Source organism: Salmo salar, chromosome ssa01 (genome assembly GCF_905237065.1).
Source record: "Salmo salar chromosome ssa01, Ssal_v3.1, whole genome shotgun sequence".
NCBI classification, from domain to species: domain Eukaryota; kingdom Metazoa; phylum Chordata; class Actinopteri; order Salmoniformes; family Salmonidae; genus Salmo; species Salmo salar.
Genome location: NC_059442.1, coordinates 64,006,929 through 64,030,571, shown reverse-complemented (window position 1 = coordinate 64,030,571; position 23,643 = coordinate 64,006,929). Strand labels below are relative to the sequence as shown.

The following is a 23,643-nucleotide window of genomic DNA, read 5'->3' as shown; positions in this document are numbered from 1 at the left end:
TGATGCAATCCAAGAGTGTGCAAAGCCTGAGACGCCCAGCCCTGAGAGGGTGGATAGATTAATCTGATGGTTCGATCACATTTTAGGGAAGACCCAGATGCAGACAGCGTCGAAGTAGCAAAAGTTTATTACTAAATCAGAGGGCAGGCAAAATAACAGGTCAAGGGCAGGCAGAGGTCAGTAATCCAGATCAGAGTCCAAAAGGTACAGAATGGCAGGCAGTCTCAGGGTCAGGGCAGGCAGAGGTCAATAATCCAGTATGGTGCGGCAAGGTACAGGACGGCAGGCAGGCTCAGTGCAGGCAGAATGGTCAAAACCGGTTAATCTAGAAAACAGGAACAATGAAAAGACAGGTGCAAGGGGAAAACCGCTGGGAGGCTTGACGAACAAATCGAACTGGCAACAGACAAACAGAGAACACAGGTATAAATACACAGGGGATAATGAGGGGAGATGTGAGACACCTGGTGTGGGGTGGAGACAAGCACAAAGACAGGTGAAACAGATTAGGGTGTGACAGGTTCATGGTGTTGAAGGCAGATGATAGATCTAGAAGGATGAGAACAGAGGAGAGAGAGTCCTCTTTGGCAGTGAGAAGGGAAGTCTCGGTTGAGTGACCTGACTGGTTAGAGTCAAGAAGATTGTTCTGACAGAGATAGTGAGAGAGTTGGTCAGAGATAGCACGCTCAAGTGTTTAAAAAAAAAGAGAGAGATACTGGTCTGTAGTTTTGACGTCAGAGGGGTCGAGTGTTGGTTTCTTGAGGAGGGGAGCAGATCTGACATTTTGAATTCAAAAGGGACGCAGCTAGTAGTCAGGGATGAGTTGGGTCTGGAGAAGGGAGGGGGTGGGGTCAAGCGGGTAGGTTGACGGGCTGCCAGAACTCACTAGTTGCAGGATTTCATCTGGAGAGAGAGGGGAGAAAGAGGTTAAGGTTTAGGGTAGTTTTGTGAGCGTTGGACCAGTGGACTCAATAGGCTGAGTGAATGAGGAGCGGATGATGTCAACCTTCTTTTCAAAGTGGTTGACAAAGTTGTCCGCAGAGAAGGAGGAGGGAGGGTGGAGGATTAAGGAGGGAGGAGAAGGTGAAAAAGAGTTTCAGAAGCTAGAAATTTAAAGTGATAGAAAGTGTTTTTATCAGCGGATACAGAGGAATCTGTGATGCTAACTACTAATGCCGTAGCACGTTACTTTTGTATGAAAACTGCTGCATCCTGGCCCTGACTCCTCCTATGAATGGAAAATAAGGGTGTACGGCTAGCCCCTACTTTCTCTGTCATTCACATTCTCTGTCATGCAAGGGAGATAATCGCATTTGATGACTGGAGAAGTGGCAGAGATGAAACAGTTAAGTTATGTTGTTGTAATGAAAAGGGAGTTTGTAACCTTCTAAAACCTTTCTTAACCCTCCTGTTGTGTTAATTTCATGTTAATTAATTCTGTGTTCCCGGTCCAAAATGACCGCCCAATTATAGCTGACTCTCAGTGCATAATAATACATATATTATCACCTAATGTTGTGTGACCTGTTTTATTTGACCATGCTGGTAATTTAGGAATATTTGAACATCTTGGCCGTGTTCTGTTATCATCTCCACCCGGCACAGCCAGAAGAGGACTGGCCACCCCTCATAGCCTGGTTCCTCTTGTCACGTCCTGACCAGTAAAGGGGTTATTTGTTATTATAGTTTGGTCAGGACGTGGCAAGGGGTATTTGTTTAGAATGTTTCGGGGTTTGTTGGGCTATGTGTTTATGTAGAGGGGTGTTTGTTTAGAGTGTTCTGGGGTTTTTGGTTATGTTCTATGTTAGTATATTTCTATGTTCTGGTCTAGTCTTTCTAGTTCTATGTTTAGGGTTATTGGTTTGGAGGCAGCTGTTTTTCGTTGCCTCTGATTGAAGGTCCTATATAGAGGGGTGTTTTTTGTAATGGGTTTTGTGGGAAGTTGTTTTTGCATAGCTGTGTGTAGCCTGCATTACTGTTCGTTCGTTCGTTTTCTTGTTTTGTTTTTTCAGTGTTCAAATAAAAGTTAAAATGAGCACTCAACCCGCTGCGCCTTGGTCCACTTCATACGACGACCGTTACAGAACTTCCCACCACAAACGGACCAAGCAGCGGGGTAAGGAGCAGCAGAGGAATTATATGGACTATGGGGAATCATGGACATGGGAGGAAATTCTGGACGGGGCTGGACCATGGCACCAGGATGGTGAAAACCGTCGCCCACCGGAGGAAATAGAGGCAGCCAAGGCGGAGCGACGACATTATGAGGCATTATACGCGCCGAGGGGCAAGTACGAGAGGCACCCCCAATACATTTTTTTGGGGGGGCACACGTGTAGTTTGGCTGGGCCAAGGGTGAGCCCTAAGCCAACTCCCCCTGCTTATTATGGGGAGCGTATGGAGTGGAGAGCGCTGGAGTATGCGGAAGTGCGCACGATCTCGCCCATGCACACGCACAGTCTGGTGCGAGTGATCCCAGCCCCTCGCAAGTGCCGTGCTAGAATGGGCATCCTGCCTGGAAGGAGGATGCCTGCGCATCGCATCTGGCCACCGGTGCGCCTCCAAGGCCCAGGCTACTCTACGCCTGCTCTACGCACGGCAACCATCAGGCCTCTGCACAGCCCAGTTCGCCCTGTGCCAGCACTCCGCTCGTGCAGGGCTGCTATTACCATCCAGCCAGGACGGGTTGTGCAGGAGGTGCGCTCCAGACCTCCAGTGTTTACCCATGGCCCGGTGTATCCTGTTACTGCTCCTTGTACTAGCCTTGAGGTGTGTGTCTCTAGGCTGGTGCCTCTAAAGCCAGCACCACGCATCAGGCCTTCAGTGCGTCAGCCCAGTCTAGTACGTCCTGTTCCCGCTCCTCGCACTAGCCTTGGGGTGCGTGTCACCAGTCTGGTACCTCCACTACCAGCCCCACGCACCAGGCCTCCAGTGCATCAGCCCAGTCCAGCTCGACCTGCTCCTGCTCCTCGCACTAGCCCTGTGGTGCGTGTCCTTAGTCTGGTGTGTCCTAAGCCAGCCCCAGCCTCAGGCCTTCAGTGCGCAGTCCCCGTCCAGAGCTTCCGGCGACAGTGCCCCGTCCAGAGTGTCCGGCGACAGTGCCCCGTCCAGAGTGTCCGGCGACAGTGCCCCGTCCAGAGTGTCCGGCGACAGTGCACCGTCCAGAGTGTCCGGTGACAGTGCCTCGTCCAGAGTGTCCGGCGACAGTGCCCCGTCCAGAGTGTCCGACGACAGTGTCCCGTCCAGAGTGTCCGGCGACAGTGCCCCGTCCAGAGCTTCCGGCGACAGTGCCCCGTAGAGAGACGGCCCACAGTCCGGAGCCAGCAGAGACGGCCTACAGTTCGGAGCTAGCAGAGACGGCCCACAGTCCGGAGCCGAGAGAGACGGCCCACAGTCCGGAGCCGAGAGAGACGGCCCACAGTCCGGAGCCGAGAGAGACGGCCCACAGTCCGGAGCCGAGAGAGACGGCCCACAGTCCGGAGCCCAGAGAGACGGCCCACAGTCCCACAATCGGCGTAGCGAGAGTCGCCCTACAGTCCGGAATCGGCGCAGCGAGAGTCGCCCTACAGTCCGGAATCGGCGCAGCGAGAGTCGCCCTACAGTCCGGAATCGGCGCAGCGAGAGTCGCCCTACAGTCCGGAATCGGCGCAGCGAGAGTCGCCCTACAGTCCGGAATCGGCGCAGCGAGAGTCGCCCTACAGTCCGGAATCGGCGCAGCGAGTGTCGCCCTACAGTCCGGAATCGGCGCAGCGAGAGTCGCCCTACAGTCCGGAATCGGCGCAGCGAGAGTCGCCCTACAGTCCGGAATCGGCGCAGCGAGAGTCGCCCTACAGTCCGGAATCGGCGCAGCGAGAGTCGCCCTACAGTCCGGAATCGGCGCAGCGAGAGTCGCCCTACAGTCCGGAATCGGCGCAGCGAGAGTCGCCCTACAGTCCGGAATCGGCATAGCGAGAGTTGCCCTACAGTCCGGAATCGGCGCAGCCAGAGACGCGCTTCAGCCCGAGGTCTACAGCGAAGCGCTTCAGCCCGAGGTCTACAGCGACGCGCTTCAGCCCAAGGTATTCAGCGGGGGTGGACAGGTTAGGTGGGGGACAGGCTAGAGCCTGAGCAACCTCCACAGTAGGAGGATTGGGGAGGGGGGGTGTAGCACGGGAACCGTCGGTGACGATAGCCACCCTCCCTTCCCTCCCTTTAGTTTGGGGGGTTTATTTTTGTGTTTATTTTTTATGTGAGGTGCATCCGGGGTATGCACCTTTGGGGGGGGGGGTACTGTCACATCCTGACCAGTAAAGGGGTTATTTGTTATTATAGTTTGGTCAGGATGTGGCAGGGGGTATTTGTTTAGAGTGTTTCGGGGTTTGTTGGGCTATGTGTTTATGTAGAGGGGTGTTTGTTTAGAGTGTTCCGGGGTTTTTGGTTATCTTCTATGTTAGTATATTTCTATGTTCTGGTCTAGTCTTTCTAGTTCTATGTTTAGGGTTATTGGTTTAACCTTCAATTGGAGGCAGCTGTTCTTCATTGCCTCTGATTGAAGGTCCTATATAGAGGGGAGTATTTTGTAATGGGTTTTGTGGGCAGTTGGTTTTGCATAGCTGTGTGTAGCCTGCATTACTGTTCGTTCGTTTTCTTGCTTTGTTTTTTCAGTGTTCAAATAAAAGTTAACCTCTCTGGGCTAGGCGGGACGAAATCGTCGCACCTTCGCAACAGCCAGTGTAATCCCGTGGCGCGTTATTCAAATACCTTAGAAATGCTATTACTTCAATTTCTCAAACATATGACTATTTTACACCATTTTAAAGACAAGACTCTTGTTAATCTAACCACACTGTCCGATTTCAAAAAGGCTTTACAACGAAAGCAAAACATTAGATTATGTCAGCAGAGTACCCAGCCAGAAATAATCAGACACCCATTTTTCAAGCTAGCATATAATGTCACAAAAACCCAGAAGACAGCTAAATGCAGCACTAACCTTTGATGATCTTCATCAGATGACACACCTAGGACATTATGTTATACAATACATGCATGTTTTGTTCAATCAAGTTCATATTTATATCAAAAACCAGCTTTTTACATTAGCATGTGACGTTCAGAACTAGCATACCCCCCGCAAACCTCCGGTGAATTTACTAAATTACTCACGATAAACGTTCACAAAAAACATAACAATTATTTTAAGAATTATAGATACAGAACTCCTTTGTGCAATCGAGGTGTCCGATTTTAAAATAGCTTTTCGGTGAAAGCACATTTGGCAATATTCTCAGTAGATAGCCCAGCCATCACGGCTAGCTATTTAGACATCCACCAAGTTTTGCCCTGACCAAAGTCAGATTTACTATTACAAAAGTTTGATTACCTTTGATGTTCTTCGTCAGAATGCACTCCCAGGACTGCTACTTCAATAACAAATGTTGGTTTGGTCCAAAATAATCCATCGTTATATCCAAATAGCGGCGTTTTGTTCGTGCGTTCAAGACACTATCCGAAGTGTAAATAAGGGTCACGAGCATGGCGCAATTCGTGACCAAAAATGTCTAAATATTCCATTACCGTACTTTGAAGCATGTCAACCGCTGTTTAAAATCCATTTTTATGCCATTTTTTCTCGGAAAAAAAGCGATAATATTCCGACCGGGAATCTGCGTTTAGGTAAACAGAGGAAAGAAAACAAAGCATTCGGTCGACGCGGGCACGCGCCTGAGTCTCACAGTACTGTAACCTGCCACTACACAAACGCGCTACTTTTTTTCAGCCAGAGCCTGCAAAGCCACGATTCAGCTTTTTGCCGCCTTCTGAGAGCCTATGGGAGCCATAGGAAGTGTCACGTTATAGCAGAGATCCTCAGTCTTCAATAAACAGAGGCAAGAAGAACGACACCTTGTCAGACAGGCCACTTCCTGCATGAAATCTTCTCAGGTTTTTGCCTGCCATATGAGTTCTGTTATACTCACAGACACCATTCAAACAGTTTTAGAAACTTTAGGGTGTTTTCTATCCAAAGCCAATAATTATATGCATATTCTAGTTACTGTGCAGGAGTAGTAACCAGATTAAATCGGGTACGTTTTTTATCCAGCCGTGTCAATACTGCCCCCTAGCCCTAACAGGTTAAAATGAGCACTCAACCCGCTGTGCCTTGGTCCACTTCATACGACAACCATTACACCTCTCTAGGTTTCTTCCTAGGTTTTGGATTTTCTAGGGAGTTTTTCCTAGCCACTGTGCTTCTACACCTGCATTGCTTGCTGTTTGGGGTTTTAGGCTGGGTTTCTGTACAGCACTTTGATATATCAGCTGATGTAAGAATGGCTTTATAAATACATTTGATTTGTTAGATCTTTTTATCAACTTAAGTTCTTGTGAACATTACATGTTTTTAACTTCTATTTGCTATTTATGGCCTGTAGGGCCATTAACGGCGCCATTGTTAAAATCATAGTCACACACCTCATGTAGCCAAACCCATAGGTCTATATGTTTTGATAAGATTTGTATCAAAACACTAAAGCAGACAATTAACTGAAAATGAAGCACATGAATCCCCTTTACAATGGGTATAGAGCCTAACTGGCATACAAATTGTGAATGAGAGACTGATGAAGTGTGTGCAGCCTGCACGAGAAACAAATTAGAGCTCATGCCTTTCATACAACTTTTTTCAGATCACCATAAATAAATAACTCTAAATGTTTCTTTCTTACCCACTTAACACAGAATGACACTTCCTTGGAAATCATTTGGAGGAAATATCCTTTTTATTTTATTAAGCTATGGTCAATTGTATTCTTCATACTATAAAATAATAAAAAATGCTACGGAATTCTGAGTAAATCTTGTTTGCTAAACAAAAGAGTGTAGCCCGCAGCCATATGGCATAGCCATAGCAGGGCCTAACATAAGGAAAACTCAGAGTATGCTATTCTATTCTTCTGAAATACACTACATTTTATTCATATCATGTTTCTTTAGACCTGTCTAAAATAAATAATGGATTTATTGTGATGGTGTAGGCTATATTAAATTGATTTATTTGAGTTTTTATGGAGATGTGTAATGGCCGTCGTTCAAATGAGACCAAGGTGCAGCGGAGGATGTGTTCATCTTACAAGATTTTAACCTCTATGGGCTACCTACTCAACAGCCAGTTGAATCCTGTGGCGCGTTATTCAAATCCTTAGATATGCTATTACTTCAATTTTTTAAAAATATGACTATTTTACACCATTTTAAAGATAAGACTCGTTAATCTAACCACACTGTCCGATTTCAAAAAGGCTTTACAACGAAAGCAAAACATTAGATTATGTCAGCAGAGTACCGAGCCAGAAATAATCAGACACCCATTTTTCAAGCTAGCATATAATGTCACATAAACCCAAACCACAGCTAAATGTAGCACTAACCTTTGATGATCTTCATCAGATGACAACCCTAGGACATTATGTTATACAATACATGCATGTTTTGTTCAATCAAGTTCATATTTATATCAAAAACCAGCTTTTTACATTAGCATGTGACTAGCATGTGACTAGCATTCCCACCGAACACTGCCGGTGAATTTACTAAATTACTCACGATAAACGTTCACAAAAAGCATAACAATAATTTTAAGAATTATAGATACAGAACTCCTCTATGCACTCGATATGTCCGATTTTAAAATAGCTTTTCGGTGAAAGCACATTTTGCAACATTCTCAGTAGATAGCCCGGCATCACAGGGCTAGCTATTTAGACACCCAGCAGGTTTAGCACTCATCAAAGTCAGATTTACTATAAGAAAAATGTTATTACCTTTGTTGTCTTCGTCAGAATGCACTCCCAGGACTTCTACTTCAATAACAAATGTTGGTTTGGTCCAAAATAATCCATCGTTATATCCAAACAGCGGCGTTTTGTTCGTGCGTTCTAGACACTATCCTAAAGGCTAAATAAGGGTGACGAGCATGGCGCAATTCGTGACAAAATAATTCTAAATATTCCATTACTGTACTTCGAAGCATGTCAACCGCTGTTTAAAATCAATTTTTATGCCATTTTTCTCATAAAAAAGCGATAATATTCCGACCGGGAATCTGCGTTTAGATAAACAGACAAAGGAAAACAAAGCATTCGGTCGAAGCGGGCACGCGCCTAAGCCCATAGTACTCTGAGTGGCCACTTGCCAAAAGCGATAAAGTGTTTCAGCCAGAGCCTGCCTCGATATCGTTCAACGTTTTCCCGGGCTCTGAGACCCTATGGAAGACGTAGGAAGTGTCACGTTATTGCACAGATCCTGAGTCTTCAATAAAAAGAGCCAAGATGAAACACTACTTCTCAGACAGGCCACTTCCTGCTTGAAATCTTCTCAGGTTTTGGCCTGCCATAGGAGTTCTGTTATACTCACAGACACCATTCAAACAGTTTTAGAAACTTTAGGGTGTTTTCTATCCAAAGCCACTAATTATATGCATATTCTAGTTACTGGGCAGGAGTAGTAACCAGATTAAATCGGGTACGTTTTTTATCCGGCCGTGTCAATACTGCCCCCTATCCCCAACAGGTTAATAACCGAATGAACACTATACAAAAAGAACCAAAAAACGACCAGCAACAGTTCTGTCAGGAACAAACTAAACAGAAAACATTCACCCACAAACCCCAAAGGAAAAACAGGCTGCCTATGTATGACTCTCAATCAGCAACAACGATCTACACCTGTTCCTGACTGAGAGCCATACACGGCCGAAACAAAGAAAACCACCAACATAGAAAAAGAAACCTAGAACGCCCACCCATGTCACACCCTGGCCTAACCAAAAATAGAGAACAAAAAACCCTCTCTATGGCCAGGGCGTTACAAGATGTTCCAAATGTCTGCATCAGTGGCTTGTAGGCTATGCATGGAAGCCTGGAGATGCTAATCGTGTTTATGTCAATTAACGGTCAATTTCCTGACAAAATATTATGACCGCCACAGCGTTACCCTTGGTCTGTAAGGACCACAGCTTTTGTGTATCGATAGGTAATGATTCTTCGTGGGTGACTTTTGTTAATGTGTGCAGAGGGTCCCTGGTTTGAGCCCAGGCTGGGGCAAGGAGAGGGACAGAAGCAATACTGTTACACACGCCAATGCTGTGTGTGAACACTGTCCTTACCTTATGTTCTTGCTAAAGAATACAGAAGTAGTACGTTTTCAAACTCAATTAAAATGTAATTTTTTGCAAAGTGAAAGTCAATGTTTTTGGAAGTGGTGGGGTGTGCATCGCATATGCATGTCTGACACAATTGTATTATCACAAACTCTGACAGGAGGGTTTCTCCTTCAAGAAGTTAAAGTTTCTAATGACTTTTCTCCTCTCTTTTTCTCATGTCTTCTCTTCTCTTACACTATATATACAAAAGTATGTGGACATCCCTTCAAATGAGTGGATTCCACTACAGACCCGTGTTCGATCCCGGGCTGTGTCACAGCTGGCCCCGACTGGTAGACCCATGAGGCGTCGCACATTTGGCCCAGTGTCACCCGGGTTAGGGGAGGGTTTGGGCGGCCGGGATGTCCTTGTTCCATCACGCTCTAGCAACTCCTTGTGGCGGGCCGGGTGCATGCACGCTGACTTCGGTTGCCAGCTGGTCAAAATGGTGCTGCTGGCTTCCGGGTTAAGCGAGCAGTGTGTCAAGAAGCAGTGTGGCTTGGCAGGGTCGTGTTTCGGAGGACGCATGGCTCTCGACCTTCGCCTCCGTATGGGAGTTGCAGCGATTGGACAAGACTGTAACTACCAATTGCATATCACGAAATTCGGGAGAAAAAGCAGTAAAAAGTACAAAAAAAGTAAATATATATATTTATATATTAATTGTGGATTCGGTTATTTCAGCCACACCCGTTTCTGACAGGTGTATCAAATCTAGCACACAGCCATGCAATCTCCATAGACAAACATTGGCAGCAGAATGGACTTACTGAAGAGCTCAGTGGTTTTCAACGTCACACCGTCATAGGTAAAATTTCTGTCCTGCTAGAGCTGCCCCAGTCAACTGTAAGTGCTGCTATTGTGAAGTGGAAATGTCAAGGAGCAACAACGGCTGTCCTCGGTTGCAGCACTCACTACCGAGTTCCAAACTGCCTCTGTGCACAAGCCCAAGATCACCATGCACAATGCCAAGCATCGGCTGGAGTGGTGTAAAGCTCGCCACCATTTGATCTGGAGCAGTGGAAACACTCTCTGGAGTGATGAATCACCATCTGGCAGTCCGACGGACGAATCTGGGTTTGGTGGACGCCAGGAGAATGTTACATGTCCAAATGCATAGTGCCAACTGTAATGTTTTGGGGAAGAGGAATAATGGTCTGTGGCTGTTTTTCATGGTTTGGGCTAGGCCCCTTAGTTCAAGTGAAGGGAAATCTTAACGCTACAGCATACAATGACATTCTAGACAATTCTGTGCTTCCAACTTTGTGGCAACAGTTTGGGGAAGGCCCTTTCCTGTTTCAGCATGACAATGCCCCCGTGCACAAAGCGAGGTCAATACAGAAATGGTTTGTCGAGATGAGTGTGGAAGACATTACTGTCCTGCACAGAGCCCTGACCTCAACTCCATCGAACATCTTTGGGATGAATTGGAACGCCGACAGCAAGCCAGGCCTAGTCGCCCAACATCAGTGCCCAAACTCACTAATGCTCTTGTGGCTAAATGGAAGCAAGTTCCCGCAGCAATGTTCCAACATCTAGTGGAAAGCCTTCCTAGAAGAGTGGAGGCTGTTATAGCAGCAAAGGAGGGACCAACTACATATTAATGCCGTCATTTTGGAATGACGAGCAGGTGTCCACATACTCTTGGTCATGTAGTGTATCTTCTGCTTCAGTTATTTTCATCAGATACCTACCCATACCTTGTTTACTGCCACAGTCTTTTTTCCAAGTCAACCTTTTCTTAAACATTCAGAGCTCTAGTTCCTCTGTAGTATGCATATGTACGTGATGAGGCACATCCAAAACAAAATAGCTGCACTCGGCTCCAATCACAGACTAAAAGGCTTTGCAATCACACCCATCACCCTCCACAAGCCCCAATCACACAGAAAGGATGTCCTTAAACATAACCATTTCAGGACATAACTGTGTCTCTGTACCATTCCCTTGGTTTGGTTTTAATCTTTAATATTGACCTGTCTTACTGAGCCATTGCTAAGCCATTGTGAAATGTGTGATTTCACAGTCTACTCTATGCTGTATAATAATGCTTAGCTAGTGCTTACTAGTTGAAAATAATGAATGATCCATACAGGGATTGAACCTACAGTCTGTCAGTTTATTAGCATCATGCTCTGATGTACTTTGCTAGATGGGCCATGATGATGTGCAAAGCCAAGTATAGGTGATATGTCACTTCTTTGTGTATTTTTGAGATACATTTAGGGTGTTTCTGTGTATTTTCCAGATACATTAAGATATCGTGTGTTTGTGTGCGTTTTTCAGATGGTAGGGTGGAGGTGACAAAGGACAGTGTGAAGCTGTGCACAATGGGACCCGGGAAGGTGTTTGGAGAGCTGGCCATCCTCTACAACTGTACCAGGACAGCAACCATCAAGAGTGAGTCCACACACACACACACACACACACACACACACACCAACCCAGTGACGTGCGGTGAGGTCGGTGGCTGGGTAAGCACTGGCTATTATCAAAGCCAGATTTACTCACAAATAAACCTTAATGAAGCCCAAGTTAACCATACAACAGATGGCTCCAACAACCAGAGTGACATAGGCTATTAACTGAGATTGACTAAAATAATTCACCAAATGTAAATACCTATGTAGCCAAGATACTGTACACAAGTGTTAGCCTCCGATGGCGGTATATTTCATATAATTTCATACTCCATAGCCTTTTCCAATGCACCGGCGCTCACAAACACACACAATAGTTGTATTATGTGAAATATTATTACATACACATACACTGATTATACTAAACATTAGGTTACTTTTAGGAATCTCAAATATAAAATATATTTTGATTTGTTTAACACTTTTTTGGTTACTACATGATTCCATATGTGTTATTTCATAGTTTATATGTCTTCACTATTATTCTACAATGTAGAAAAAGGTAAAATAATCTCAGTCAAGGTGAAACAGCCCTCTACCCAGTGGGCACACACTGGTTGAATTAATCCTGTTCCACATCATTTCAATGAAATGACGTTGAACCAACATCAAATAGATGTTGAATTGACGTCTGTGCCCAGTGGGTAGCCACAACATATTGGATATTACTCTGGTTGAGTGGCTCAGTAGACAAAAGTAGTGCATGCAGCTCACCATTTTTGTTATTTCCTAATGGTTGTGCTTAAGTTTAGACCTTAGGTGTTACCATCATAGGCCTACACACATTTCAATGAGCCCGTTTGTGCTATGAGAGTGTGTCAGGATGAGGGACATGTGTTTAGGTGACACAGAGGACACGGGTACAGGCTGGAGATGTAGGGTTGGATAGGAATAACACAGGAACAACACAGGGTGGCAGATAGCCTAGTGGTTAGAGTGTTGGACTAGTAACCGTAAGGTTGCAAGATTGAATCCCTGAGCTGACAAGGTAAAAATCTGTTGTTGTGCTCCTGAACAAGGCAGTTAACCCACTGTTCCTAGGCTGTCTTTGAAAATAAGAATTTGTTCTTAACTGACTTGCCTAGTTATATAAAAAAAACAGGAACAACATATCACTTTGTGTTAGGACATTTACAATGGATGTATGCAGATTCTGTACAGCTCAAGAATATTGTATCTGAAACTTTATCAGTTTCATTGGCAGGTCCCTGTCAGATTCACATAATATCCCTTAACTTAACCACTACTGAGTCATTAATAAATTACTCACATAAGAATGTGATGTATCAGTGGCCCAGGTGTGAAGGATATAGGGTCCCTGAGGAGGGGGGAAGAGGAGAGGGCATGAGGGAGAGGGTTATTTACCTTCCTCACCTATGATTAATAGAGGTGAGGAGGCTGTCAGTCAGCCACCTTCTACCTGTTCCTCTGGCCGGGGTGTTGAATCTCCTGGTTCCGTTGCCATGGTGTTGAGTCCTCAGAGAGGGTTGAGACTGGGTCTCTGGCGGATTCCCTAAAGTTACGGAGTGTCTCACCCTTCACGGTCCCCTGCCTCCCTACACTCCCACTCACATGTCCCCCACTTCCACTGCTCACACATTGTGGAATTACTCTGTGTGTGTTTTTGTGTGCATGCGGGTGAGTTATTTAATAAACAAAATATAATTTTCTGTCAGTATGAAGCATCTAGGAATGGATATGTGCAGAATATGTTCTTCCAGGTGAATTTTCAAGTGCGCAATCTTCAATGTATCATTTCAAATCAAATGTTATTGGTCACATACACATGGTTAGCAGATGTTATTGCGAGTGCAGCGAAATGCTTGTGCTTATAGTTCTGATAGTGCAGTAAAATCTAACAACTACCTAATACACACAAATCTAAGTAAAGGGATGGAATAAGAATATATACAGTTGAAGTCGGAAGTTTACGTACACCTTAGCCAAATACATTTAAACTCAGTTTTTCACATTCCCTGACATTTAATCCTAATAAAAAGTCCCTGTCTTAGGTCAGTTAGGATCACAACTTTATTTTAAGAATATGAAAAGTCAGAATAATAGTAGAGAGAATGATTTATTTCAGCTTTTATTTCTTTCAATACATTCCCAGTGGGTCAGAAGTTTACATACACCCAATTAGTATTTGGTAGCATTGCCTTTAAATTGTTTTACTTGGGTCAAACGTTTTGGGTAGCCTTCCACAAGCCTCCCACAATAAGTTGGGTGAATTTTTGCCCATTACTCCAGACAGAGCTGGTGTAACTGAGTCAGGTTTGTAGGCCTCCTTGCTCGGACACGCTTTTTCAGTTCAGCCCACATATTTTCTATAGGATTGAGGTCATGGCTTTGTGATGGCCACTCCAATACTTTTACTTTGTTGTCCTTAAGCCATTTTGCCACAGCTTTGGAAGTATGCTTAGGGTCATTGTCCATTTGGAAGACCCATTTGCGACCAAGCTTTAACTTCCTGACTGATGTCTTGAGATGTTGCTTCAATATATCCACATAATTTTCCTACCTTATGATTATTTTGTGAAGTACACCAGTCCCTCCTGCAGCAAAGCACCCGCACAACATGATGCTGCCACCCCCATGCTTCACAGTTGGGATGGTGTTCTTCAGCTTGCAAGCCTCCCCCTTTTTCCTCCAAACATAACGATGGTCATTATGGCCAACAGTTATATTTTTGTTTCCTCAGACCAGAGGACATTTCTCCAAAAAGTATGTCGTTTTTTTCATGGCGGTTTTGGAGCAGTGGCTTCTTCCTTGCTGAGCGGCCTTTCAGGTTATGTCGATATAGGACTTGTTTTACTGTGGATATAGATACTTTTGTACCTGTTTCCTCCAGCATCTTCACAAGGTCCTTTGCTGTTGTTCTGGGATTGATTTGCACTTTTCGCACCAAAGTACCTTCATCTCTAGGAGACAGAACGCGTCTCCTTCCTGACCGGTATGACGGCTGCGTTGGCCCATGGTGTTTATACTTGCATACTATTGTTTGTATAGATGAACGTGGTACCTTCAGATGTTTGGAAATTGTTCCCAAGGATGAACCAGACTTGTGGAGGTCTACCATTTGTTGGCTTGGCTGTCTTGGCTGATTTCTTTTGATTTTCCCATGATGTCAAGCAAAGAGGCACTGAGTTTGAAGGTAGGCCTTGAAATACATACACACGTACACCTCAAATTGACTCAAATGGTGTCATTTAGCCTATCAGAAGCTTCTAAAGCCATGACATCATTTTCTGGAATTTTCCAAGCTGTTTAAAGGCACAGTCAACTTAGTGTATGTAAACTTCTGACCCACTGAATTATAAGTGAAATAATCTGTCTGTAAACAATTGTTGGAAAAATTACTTGTGTCATGCGCAAAGTAGATGTTCTAACCGACTTGCCAACACTATAGTTTGTTAACACGAAATTTGTGGAGTGGTTGAAAAACGAGTTTTAATGACTCCAACCTAAGTGTATTGACACACAATTCTGTTTAATGTCAAAGTGGAATTTTGTTTGTAGAAATAAAAAAATAAAAATGTAAAGCTGAAATGTGTTGAGACAATATGTTTTCAACCCCTTTGTTATGGCAAGCCTTAATAAGTTCAGAAGTAAAAATTTGCTATGCAAGTTTTTTGGATGACTACCCAATTTTTAAATCAGTGGAATTAGAGTATGATAGCTAAAGAGATGGAGAAAACACCTGTCTCCGGATTGCATCTTAAAGCTAAGGGCAACTGTGGTATGGCATTTGTGACAGAGAGACCCGTCTAAGATGAATGTGGATGTATACAGGCAAGATCGCTTGCTACATTTTTAGATATTACACATTTCTAATTTTGACAGAAAGTGATTTATTTTCAATCTAAAGTGTACTGTTAGCTAGCTAGCTAACGTTAGCTGGCTGGCTCCATAGCTGACGTTATTATATGTTTCCCAGAGCCGTTTGCTTTTCTAGTTAGAGCTTAACGTTAGCTAGCTAACATTGGACCTGATTGGTTAGCTCCCAGCGCTGTGGCATTGTTGCTACTTTGTTCATTGTTGTTTAACTAGATAATGTTAGCTGGCTGGCTCATTAGCTAACGTTACGCGACATGTGTGATCTTAAACGTTGTTCACCTAGCTAGGTTCATTGCTTACCTAGCTAGCTATCCAGCTATATGTCTTAAGCTAAAGTGTACTGTTAGCTAGCTAACTAATGTTAGCTGGCTCCCTAGCAGACGTTATTATTTGTTTCCCAGAGCTGCTTGCTTTTCTAGTTAGAGCCTGATATTAGGCATTGTTGGCACTTTGTTCATTGTTGCTTAACTAGCTATCGTTAGCTGGCTAGCTCATCAGCTAACATTACGTGAGGTTTGTGCAACACCCATTGAATATGGCCGGTGTCAGTAAATGTCTGCAAAAAAGCGTAATGAAATTGTTGCCAGCAGAGCTGGTTCGGCTTTCTTCGTGTTATCCAGAGGTAAACAAATCATCAGCCAGAGCGTCAAGTGTGCACTCTGAGAGCTCTACGAGATGGTTGGGGCTAAAGCTTAATAAGAGGGTGTGAACGGTGCTAAATGGGTGTAGACAAAGAAGAACTCTTCACTAGATACCAAAACATTCAAAGGCGATTTTCTAAAAAGTGAGTTTACAAGTTGATCAATTTTCAAAGCAGAATTACTTTCCCATTGTTCCTCAAATGCAGTGTATGTTATACAATTTTGTGACTCTGAGTCTCTACTTTTTTCCAATGTAAAAAACACGATTTCACATTTTGCTACATAAGACCGAATCCAGGTGGTGAGTTACAATTATATGTAAAGTTCCTCAATCGAGTTGTGAATTTCAAGAACAGATTAAACCACAAAGACCAGGGAGGTTTTAAATTCCTCGCAAAGAAGGGCACCGATTGGTAGATGCAGAGGCACAACTTTGGTTTTAGAAGTGGGGGGACATAACTTTTTTTTTCTTCGGATAAACACTCCAAACAGCCTACCCGACCATTTGGAGGCATCCATATGGTACTAAAGCACACTGTTTTATATCACATAACAATGAGAAAACTGGGGGGGACATGTCCCCCCTGTCCCCAGTGAAGTTGCGCCCCTGGGTAGAAAGAAACCATATGCTGCATATCACTTTGAGCATGGTGGAGTTATTAATTAGGCTTTGGATGGTGTATCAATACACCCAGTCACTACTAAGATACAGGCGTCCTTCCTAACTCTTAGGGATTTCACCATGAGGCCACCAGTTACAGAGTTTATGGTTTTGATATGAGAAAACTGAGGATGGATCAACAACATTTTAGTTACTCCACAATACTAACCTAAATGACTGACTGAAAAGGAAGCATGTACAGAATACAAATATTCCAAAACATGCATCTTGATTGCAACAAGACACTAAAGTAATACTGCCCAAAAAAAATTCAAAACTATTTTATTTTTTGTCTTGAATACAAAGCTTTATATTTGGGGCAAACACAGCACATCACTGAGTACCACTCTTCATATTTTCAAGCATGGTGGTGGCTGCATCATGTTATGGATGTGCTTGTCATAGGTAAAAGTACTGTATATCTGCCGTTGTGATTAATGTTAGACTCCACTCTGATCTGCAGGTTGAACATGGTGCGATTGTAGACTCCTAAATTGATAGTGAGCATCCTGACTGGTTGCATCACCGCCTGGTATGGCAACTGCTCGGCATCTGACCGTAAGGCGCTACAGATGTTAGTGCGTACGGCCGAGTACATCACTGGGGCCAAGCTTCCTGCCATCCAGGAACCTACAGTCGTGGCCAAAAGTTTTGAGAATGACACAAATATTAATTTTCACAAAGTCTGCTGCCTCAGTTTGTATGATGGCAATTTGAATATACTCCAGAATGTTATGAAGAGTGATCAGATGAATTGCAATTAATTGCAAAGTCCCTCTTTGCCATGCAAATTAACTGAATCCCCCCAAAACTTTTCCACTGCATTTCAGCCCAGCCACAAAAGAACCAGCTGACATCATGTCAGTGATTCTTTCGTTAACACAGGTGTGAGTGTTGACGAGGACAAGGCTGGAGATCACTCTGTCATGCTGATTGAGTTCGAATAATAGACTGGAAGCTTCAAAAGGAGGGTGGTGCTTGGAATCATTGTTCTTTCTCTGTCAGCCATGGTTACCTGCAAGGAAACACGTGCCATCATCATTGCTTTGCACAAAAAGGGCTTCACAGGCAAGGATATTGCTGCCAGTAAGATTGCACCTAAATCAACCATTTATCAGATCATCAAGAACTTCAAGGAGAGCGGTTCAATTGTTGTGAAGAAGGCTTTAGGGTGGCCAAGAAAGTCCAGCAAGCGCTAGGACCGTCTCCTAAAGTTGATTCAGCTGCGGGATCGGGGCACCACCAGTACAGAGCTTGCTCAGGAATGGCAGCAGGCAGGTGGGAGTGCATCTGCATGCACAGTGAGGCAAAGACTTTTGGAGGATGGCCTGGTGTCAAGAAGGGCAGCAAAGAAGCCACTTCTCTCCAGGAAAAACATCAGGGACAGACTGATATTCTGCAAAAGGTACAGGGATTGGACTGCTGACGACTGGGGTGAAGTCATTTTCTCTGATGAATCCCCTTTCCAATTGTTTGGGGCATCCGGAAAAAAGCTTGTCCGGAGAAGACAAGGTGAGCGCTACCATCAGTCCTGTGTCATGCCAACAGTAAAGCATCCTGAGACCATTCATGTGTGGGGTTGCTTCTCAGCCAAGGGAGTAGGCTCACTCACAATTTGTCCTAAGAACACAGCCATAAATAAAGAATGGTACCAACACATCCTCCGAGAGCAACTTCTCCCAACCATCCAGGAACATTTTGGTGACGAACAATGCCTTTTCCAGCATCATGGAGCACCTTGCCAAAAGGCAAAAGTGATAACTAAGTGTCCCGGGGAACAAAACATACATTTTTTGGGTCCATGGCCAGGAAACTCCCCAGACCTTAATCCCATTGAGAACTTGTGGTCAATCCTCAAGAGGCGGGTGGACAAACAAAACCCCACAAATTCTGACAAACTCCAAGCACTGATTATGCAGGAATGGGCTGCCATCAGTCAGGATGTGGCCCAGAAGTTAATTGACAGCATGCCAGGGCGGACTGCAGAGGTCTTGAAAAAGAAGGGTCAACACTGCAAATATTGACTCTTTGCATCAACTTCATGTAATTGTCAATAAAAGCCTTTGACACTTATGAAATGCTTGCAATTATACTTCAGTATTCCATAGTAACATCTGACAAAAATATCTAAAGACACTGAAGCAGCAAACTTTGTGGAAATTAATATTTGTGTGATTCTCAAAACTTTTGGCCACGACTGTATATACTAGGCGGTCTCAGAGGAAAGCTAAAAAAAATGGTCAAAGACTCCAGTCACCCAAGTCATAGACTTCTCTTCCTCTCTGAGGACTCACCACCATGGCAATGGAGCCAGGAGATTCAACACTCCAGCCAGAGGAACAGATAGAAGGTAGCAGGCTGACTGACAGCATGACGGCCTCTTCACCTCTCGTCTTTCTCTCCCTCACCTGTTAATCATAGGTGAGGAAGGTAAACATGATTCCAGTAAAGATTAAATAAATACAATTTGAAAAAAGTGTTATTTCATAGTTGATGTTTTCACTATTATTCTACAATGTAGAATATAGTAAAAATAAAGAAAAACCCTTGAATGAGTAGGTGTGTCCAAACTTTTGACTGGTACTGTATATACACAGTATATATTAAAATTAAAACGTATATTCGACTGTCAGTCCTTTCATGAATAGCTCTATGAATATGAGAGGGGTTTCATTTCTCCAGGATCATCCCTCAGCTTTTTACCAAAAGAGGCAGGGTCATGCTTTGGTATTGTTTCAACTGCGGATTGCCCATTTAAGCTAAAGCATGAGTGAGGGTGAAACAATTTAAAATCAACTGGTTTAAAGCAGACATCAACTGACTATGTGTCCTGCTCGATCACATTTCCACTAATATACTGTATATGGAAATGCTTATGTGATTGGGGCTTGTCTTCTCCCTGATGTATTTTACTTTAAAATAATTGTATAGGAAGTAATAGTGCTATTTAAAATGAATAGAACAAATATTTTTTGACTGAACAGGGACTAGTCTTTAGACAGGGACTGTCTATGGAGATGAGGGCATTCAGAACAGAGGGAGGCAGTGAGAGGAGAGCACTTGTACTCTCAGGAGGAGGTGTGCTGTGTATTTGTGTCTCCACTTGTCACACACATCTCATATCACCACAAACAGGAGTCTTTATAGAGTTGGAGTTTCTGCCCTTGAAAGAGAGAGAAAAGGAAATAGAGGGGGCGGAGAGCTGCAGACATACAGAAAGCGATAGAGGTCAATTCAAATGAGAGATGAGAGAGGGATGCAAACAGAGAACGAGATGAAAAGTGAGGAAGGTGAAGAGAGAGAAATAGAAAGCTCCAGGAATTCAGTGTGAGAATAGCCCTGCATCTTAACAAAAATGTTTTAATGGACATTTTTATGGTAACATCTGTCAATACAGACATAGGCATGGTAAAAGAAAACTATTGAAAATAACATAAGTGATCATTAAGATTCATCTTCAGACAAAATCATTTCTGACATTTTTGTAGGCTATTGTTTGTCAACTTGTCTGTAATTAGATACATGCAGCTTCTCTTATGTCATTATATGTTGCCATAGAAGACCTAATAAACCCTTTGTCACCAGAATAATGTCATAAATCGATATAATAAATGCTTAAACTTAGTTTACATTTGTAAATCTCTGTCATCTTTCACGGAGCAAAGACATTAGGGACCAGGGAGAAAATGCAAAAATAGAAACCTGTGAAAACGACCCAACATGTTCCTGATAAACTTTCAGTTCGGCTTGGATGCATATTTTATGTCGTTGAAATACTATCAGCTTTTATTATGCTTATAAAGATAGCACCTCTACAGATGGTATCTAACTGAGCTTTCACATTCTCTAAAGATGCTGAAGAAAATCATATTTCTCCACTCCTGTTCCCGAGACGAAATTTTGCCTGTATCGTTTTACTGCAAGAAATGCTTAATTTTGCAGGAGTTAATATTAAGGCTGTGTGAGAGGCTATAGACCTACAGTCAGTGTTCCGATTTCAGTTTCCATTTAACCCATCTGAAAAGTAGGCTACAGTTCCCTTGATGGGCCATAGGCCTATTTGAAGTCCCAGTCGTGACTATCGAATTTGCATTGCGCCTCAATCATCACACATAACGTGTCACTGCTATCATCCTCCTTTACCACTTCACCAAATCTTCCCTAAAACATTACTTTCCTGGTCCTCCTTTCTCTTTATTTTCAATTCTCATATTGCAGATTTTCTCTTATTGAATTAAACTCCAACATTGTCCTTTTTGCCTCCGTGGATTAAGTAACTTTTTTTTGCCAGTTCCCAAAAGCATTTGGCCCTTTATCAGTTAAGAACAAATTCTTATTTGCAATGACGGCCTACCGGGGAACAGTGAATTAACTGCTTTGTACAGATTTTTACCTTGTCAGCTCGAGGATTCGATTCAGAAACCTTTCAGTTACTTGCCCAACACGCTAACCACTAGGCTACCTGCCACCCTGAAGCTTAGGCACTAATGCTAAGCCTCTCAATGTAGCCTATATAAATAAATTGCACAAGAATGATACATTTATGGATGTTTTCTCTTTATTCAAGCCACCCACCTGCCCTTCATCCACACAATATTCAATGATCCTAAACTCGTCCGCCTTACGGACATAACCATGGGGACTGCGGGTTATGAGTCAACCTGCGCATCACTAGTGTGTGCGTGACTGTGTGTGGGTATCCTTTTTTAGACTAAACTGTCAGTATCCCACGAGAACAGCTAAACCGAATGGACAATGTATTTAGAGTCAAACCCTTGAAACAAGAGTCAATGCAAAGTTCCAACAAAAATTATTCTTATTTGGCTTTTTTTCACAGTGATTTTGAACCATGGTTGGTTGCTCGTCTTAATGAGCTATTTCTCACATAGGCTTACAGATGTGTAGCTGAACGCTGGGCCCCTGCTGAGATAGGAAGCTTTTTAGTCAGAGTAATTGGTGTTTCTGTAAAGAGAAGGATGCCCTCTCTGACCCAACTATACTAAGGGCTCTATTTTCGACTGGCGCTAAGGAGGCACAAGTGTCAAACGCACATTAGTTTGTAATTTTGCCATGTAAATACTGGCGCACTGGCATTTTCCAGCCCTAACGCCAAGTTCGGTAATTTACCTGTCTAACATCAGCTCACTTATGCTAAGATGGGAGGGGTGGCAATATTTGAGGTGTGTACTTAAAGACAAGTGCAAAGGGATAAATTCGCACTAATGTGACTTAAGACCCACAGAAAGCAGGTCCTAACGTTAACAGTTGATAATGGCATTGAATTTGACTGCGGAAGCGCAGCCTATCCAGCCGTGATACACAGTGCCCGTGGGAGAGAGATGTGCTTTTTGTGCCAGCGAATCTTGCATTTAGAAGCATAAAACTATTGCCCCCCGCCCACTATGTTTAATTTGAATAAAAACCAAGCACAGCCTACCCTCCCTTTAATCAAGGCTGGTTTATCAGCAACGCATAGGTGTGTAACTTTATCCTGGCCATTAGCCAAGTAGCCTATGAATAAAGGGTTTTTAAATGGTCTACTGAGTGTACTTTGAAATATTTGTGTTTTTTGCCATCATGCTTTTTCATTATTCTTAATTCACATACTTCATTATGCTTGTTCAAGTAGGCTGTCCATCCCGATTTTTATTAAAGAGCGCATTTTGTTGGATTACCAAAAACACTCTCCTCCACAACCTTTGTCCTCCTATAATGCCATATCAACTGCAGATTGTTTTGAGAATCTACCTCACACATTACCAACGATTCAATTGACAGGAGCCTAGTAAATGTATAGACGTGTCAATGTTATGTGTAAGGACATTTAGGCTTACATGTGCACACAGTGCATTGAATGAGAGAAGAGATTTATGATACCTCCATAGGCTATTCTTAGACCTAGGCTCCGCTGGTTCAACAGCCATGCGCAGTCTTTTTTATCCTGGCCTTGCAAAGTAGTCTATCCATAAAAGTTGTTTAAAATGGTCTATTCGCCAGAGTGCCTTGAATTGAAAAAAAACCCACACATATGTCTACCTGCATACTTCATTTCAGTTGAAGTATCCATCCCCATCTCCAAAGAGCACCTCTCATCTAGTTACCAAAGACGTGCTCCTCCAAACGTATTTCAATTAATGTACTATAATGCATCAATGGTAGGCCTAGGCTAAATTTTGCTTATTGAGAATGTGCGAATATTGAAAATATTCCCTGCCCCGAGCCAAATTGGATGCAATTTGTCAATAACGAAATGACCGTCAGTAACCTACAGAACTTTAGGCGGGGGGGGGTGCAGTGGGATTATATAATATACTCTGAAGAGGTAGGGTTCAAATGTTTTCGGAAGATGGGCAGGGACTATGCTGTCCTAGCTTCAGGGGGAAGCTGGGTCCACCATAAGAGTGCCAGGACAGAGAAGAGCTTGGACTGGGCTGAGTGCTACCTGCCCTCCCATAAGAGTGGGAGGTCCAAGAGACCATAGGTGGCAGAACTGAGTACTCAGGTTGGTGTGTTGGGTTTGAGCATAGCCTGAAGGTAGGGAGGGGCAGTGCCTCTTGCTGCTCTGTAGGCAAGTACCATGGTCTTGTAGTGGATGCAGGCGGGTTGCAGCATTCTGGATAAGTTGCAAGGGTTTGATGGTACTGTCATGTATTGATGTGACGTACTGATGTGGTGACGTCCTAAAGGAATGTGAGGGGATTACACGGATAGTGATGAGTAAAGACATGAAGTTTACCTCTGAGGCTGGTTGATTTAATTGTATATAATATCTTAACTTAGCACGAGTTCTAAGTATAGAATTGAACAATGGCCATGAGAATGTTTGAAAACGATAGTTAAATATTAAAAGTGAGTTAGTGTTGTCGAAATGGAAAACACTGTGCCAAAGTTTGACTGCTACAA

General features: G+C 43.6%; 1 protein-coding gene across 5 annotated transcripts in view; it reads left to right on the top strand.

Annotated features, from left to right (window-relative positions):
• LOC106607187 (cGMP-dependent protein kinase 1) overlaps window positions 1-23,643 on the top strand; it is a 189,901-nt gene that overhangs the window by 64,100 nt on the left and 102,158 nt on the right. For all 5 annotated transcript variants that reach the window (XM_014203919.2, XM_014203904.2, XM_014203911.2 and 2 more), the window contains exon 3: window positions 11,468-11,581. In XM_014203919.2, the coding sequence (XP_014059394.2) occupies window positions 11,468-11,581 (114 nt within the window). The remainder of the gene's footprint in view (window positions 1-11,467; window positions 11,582-23,643) is intronic.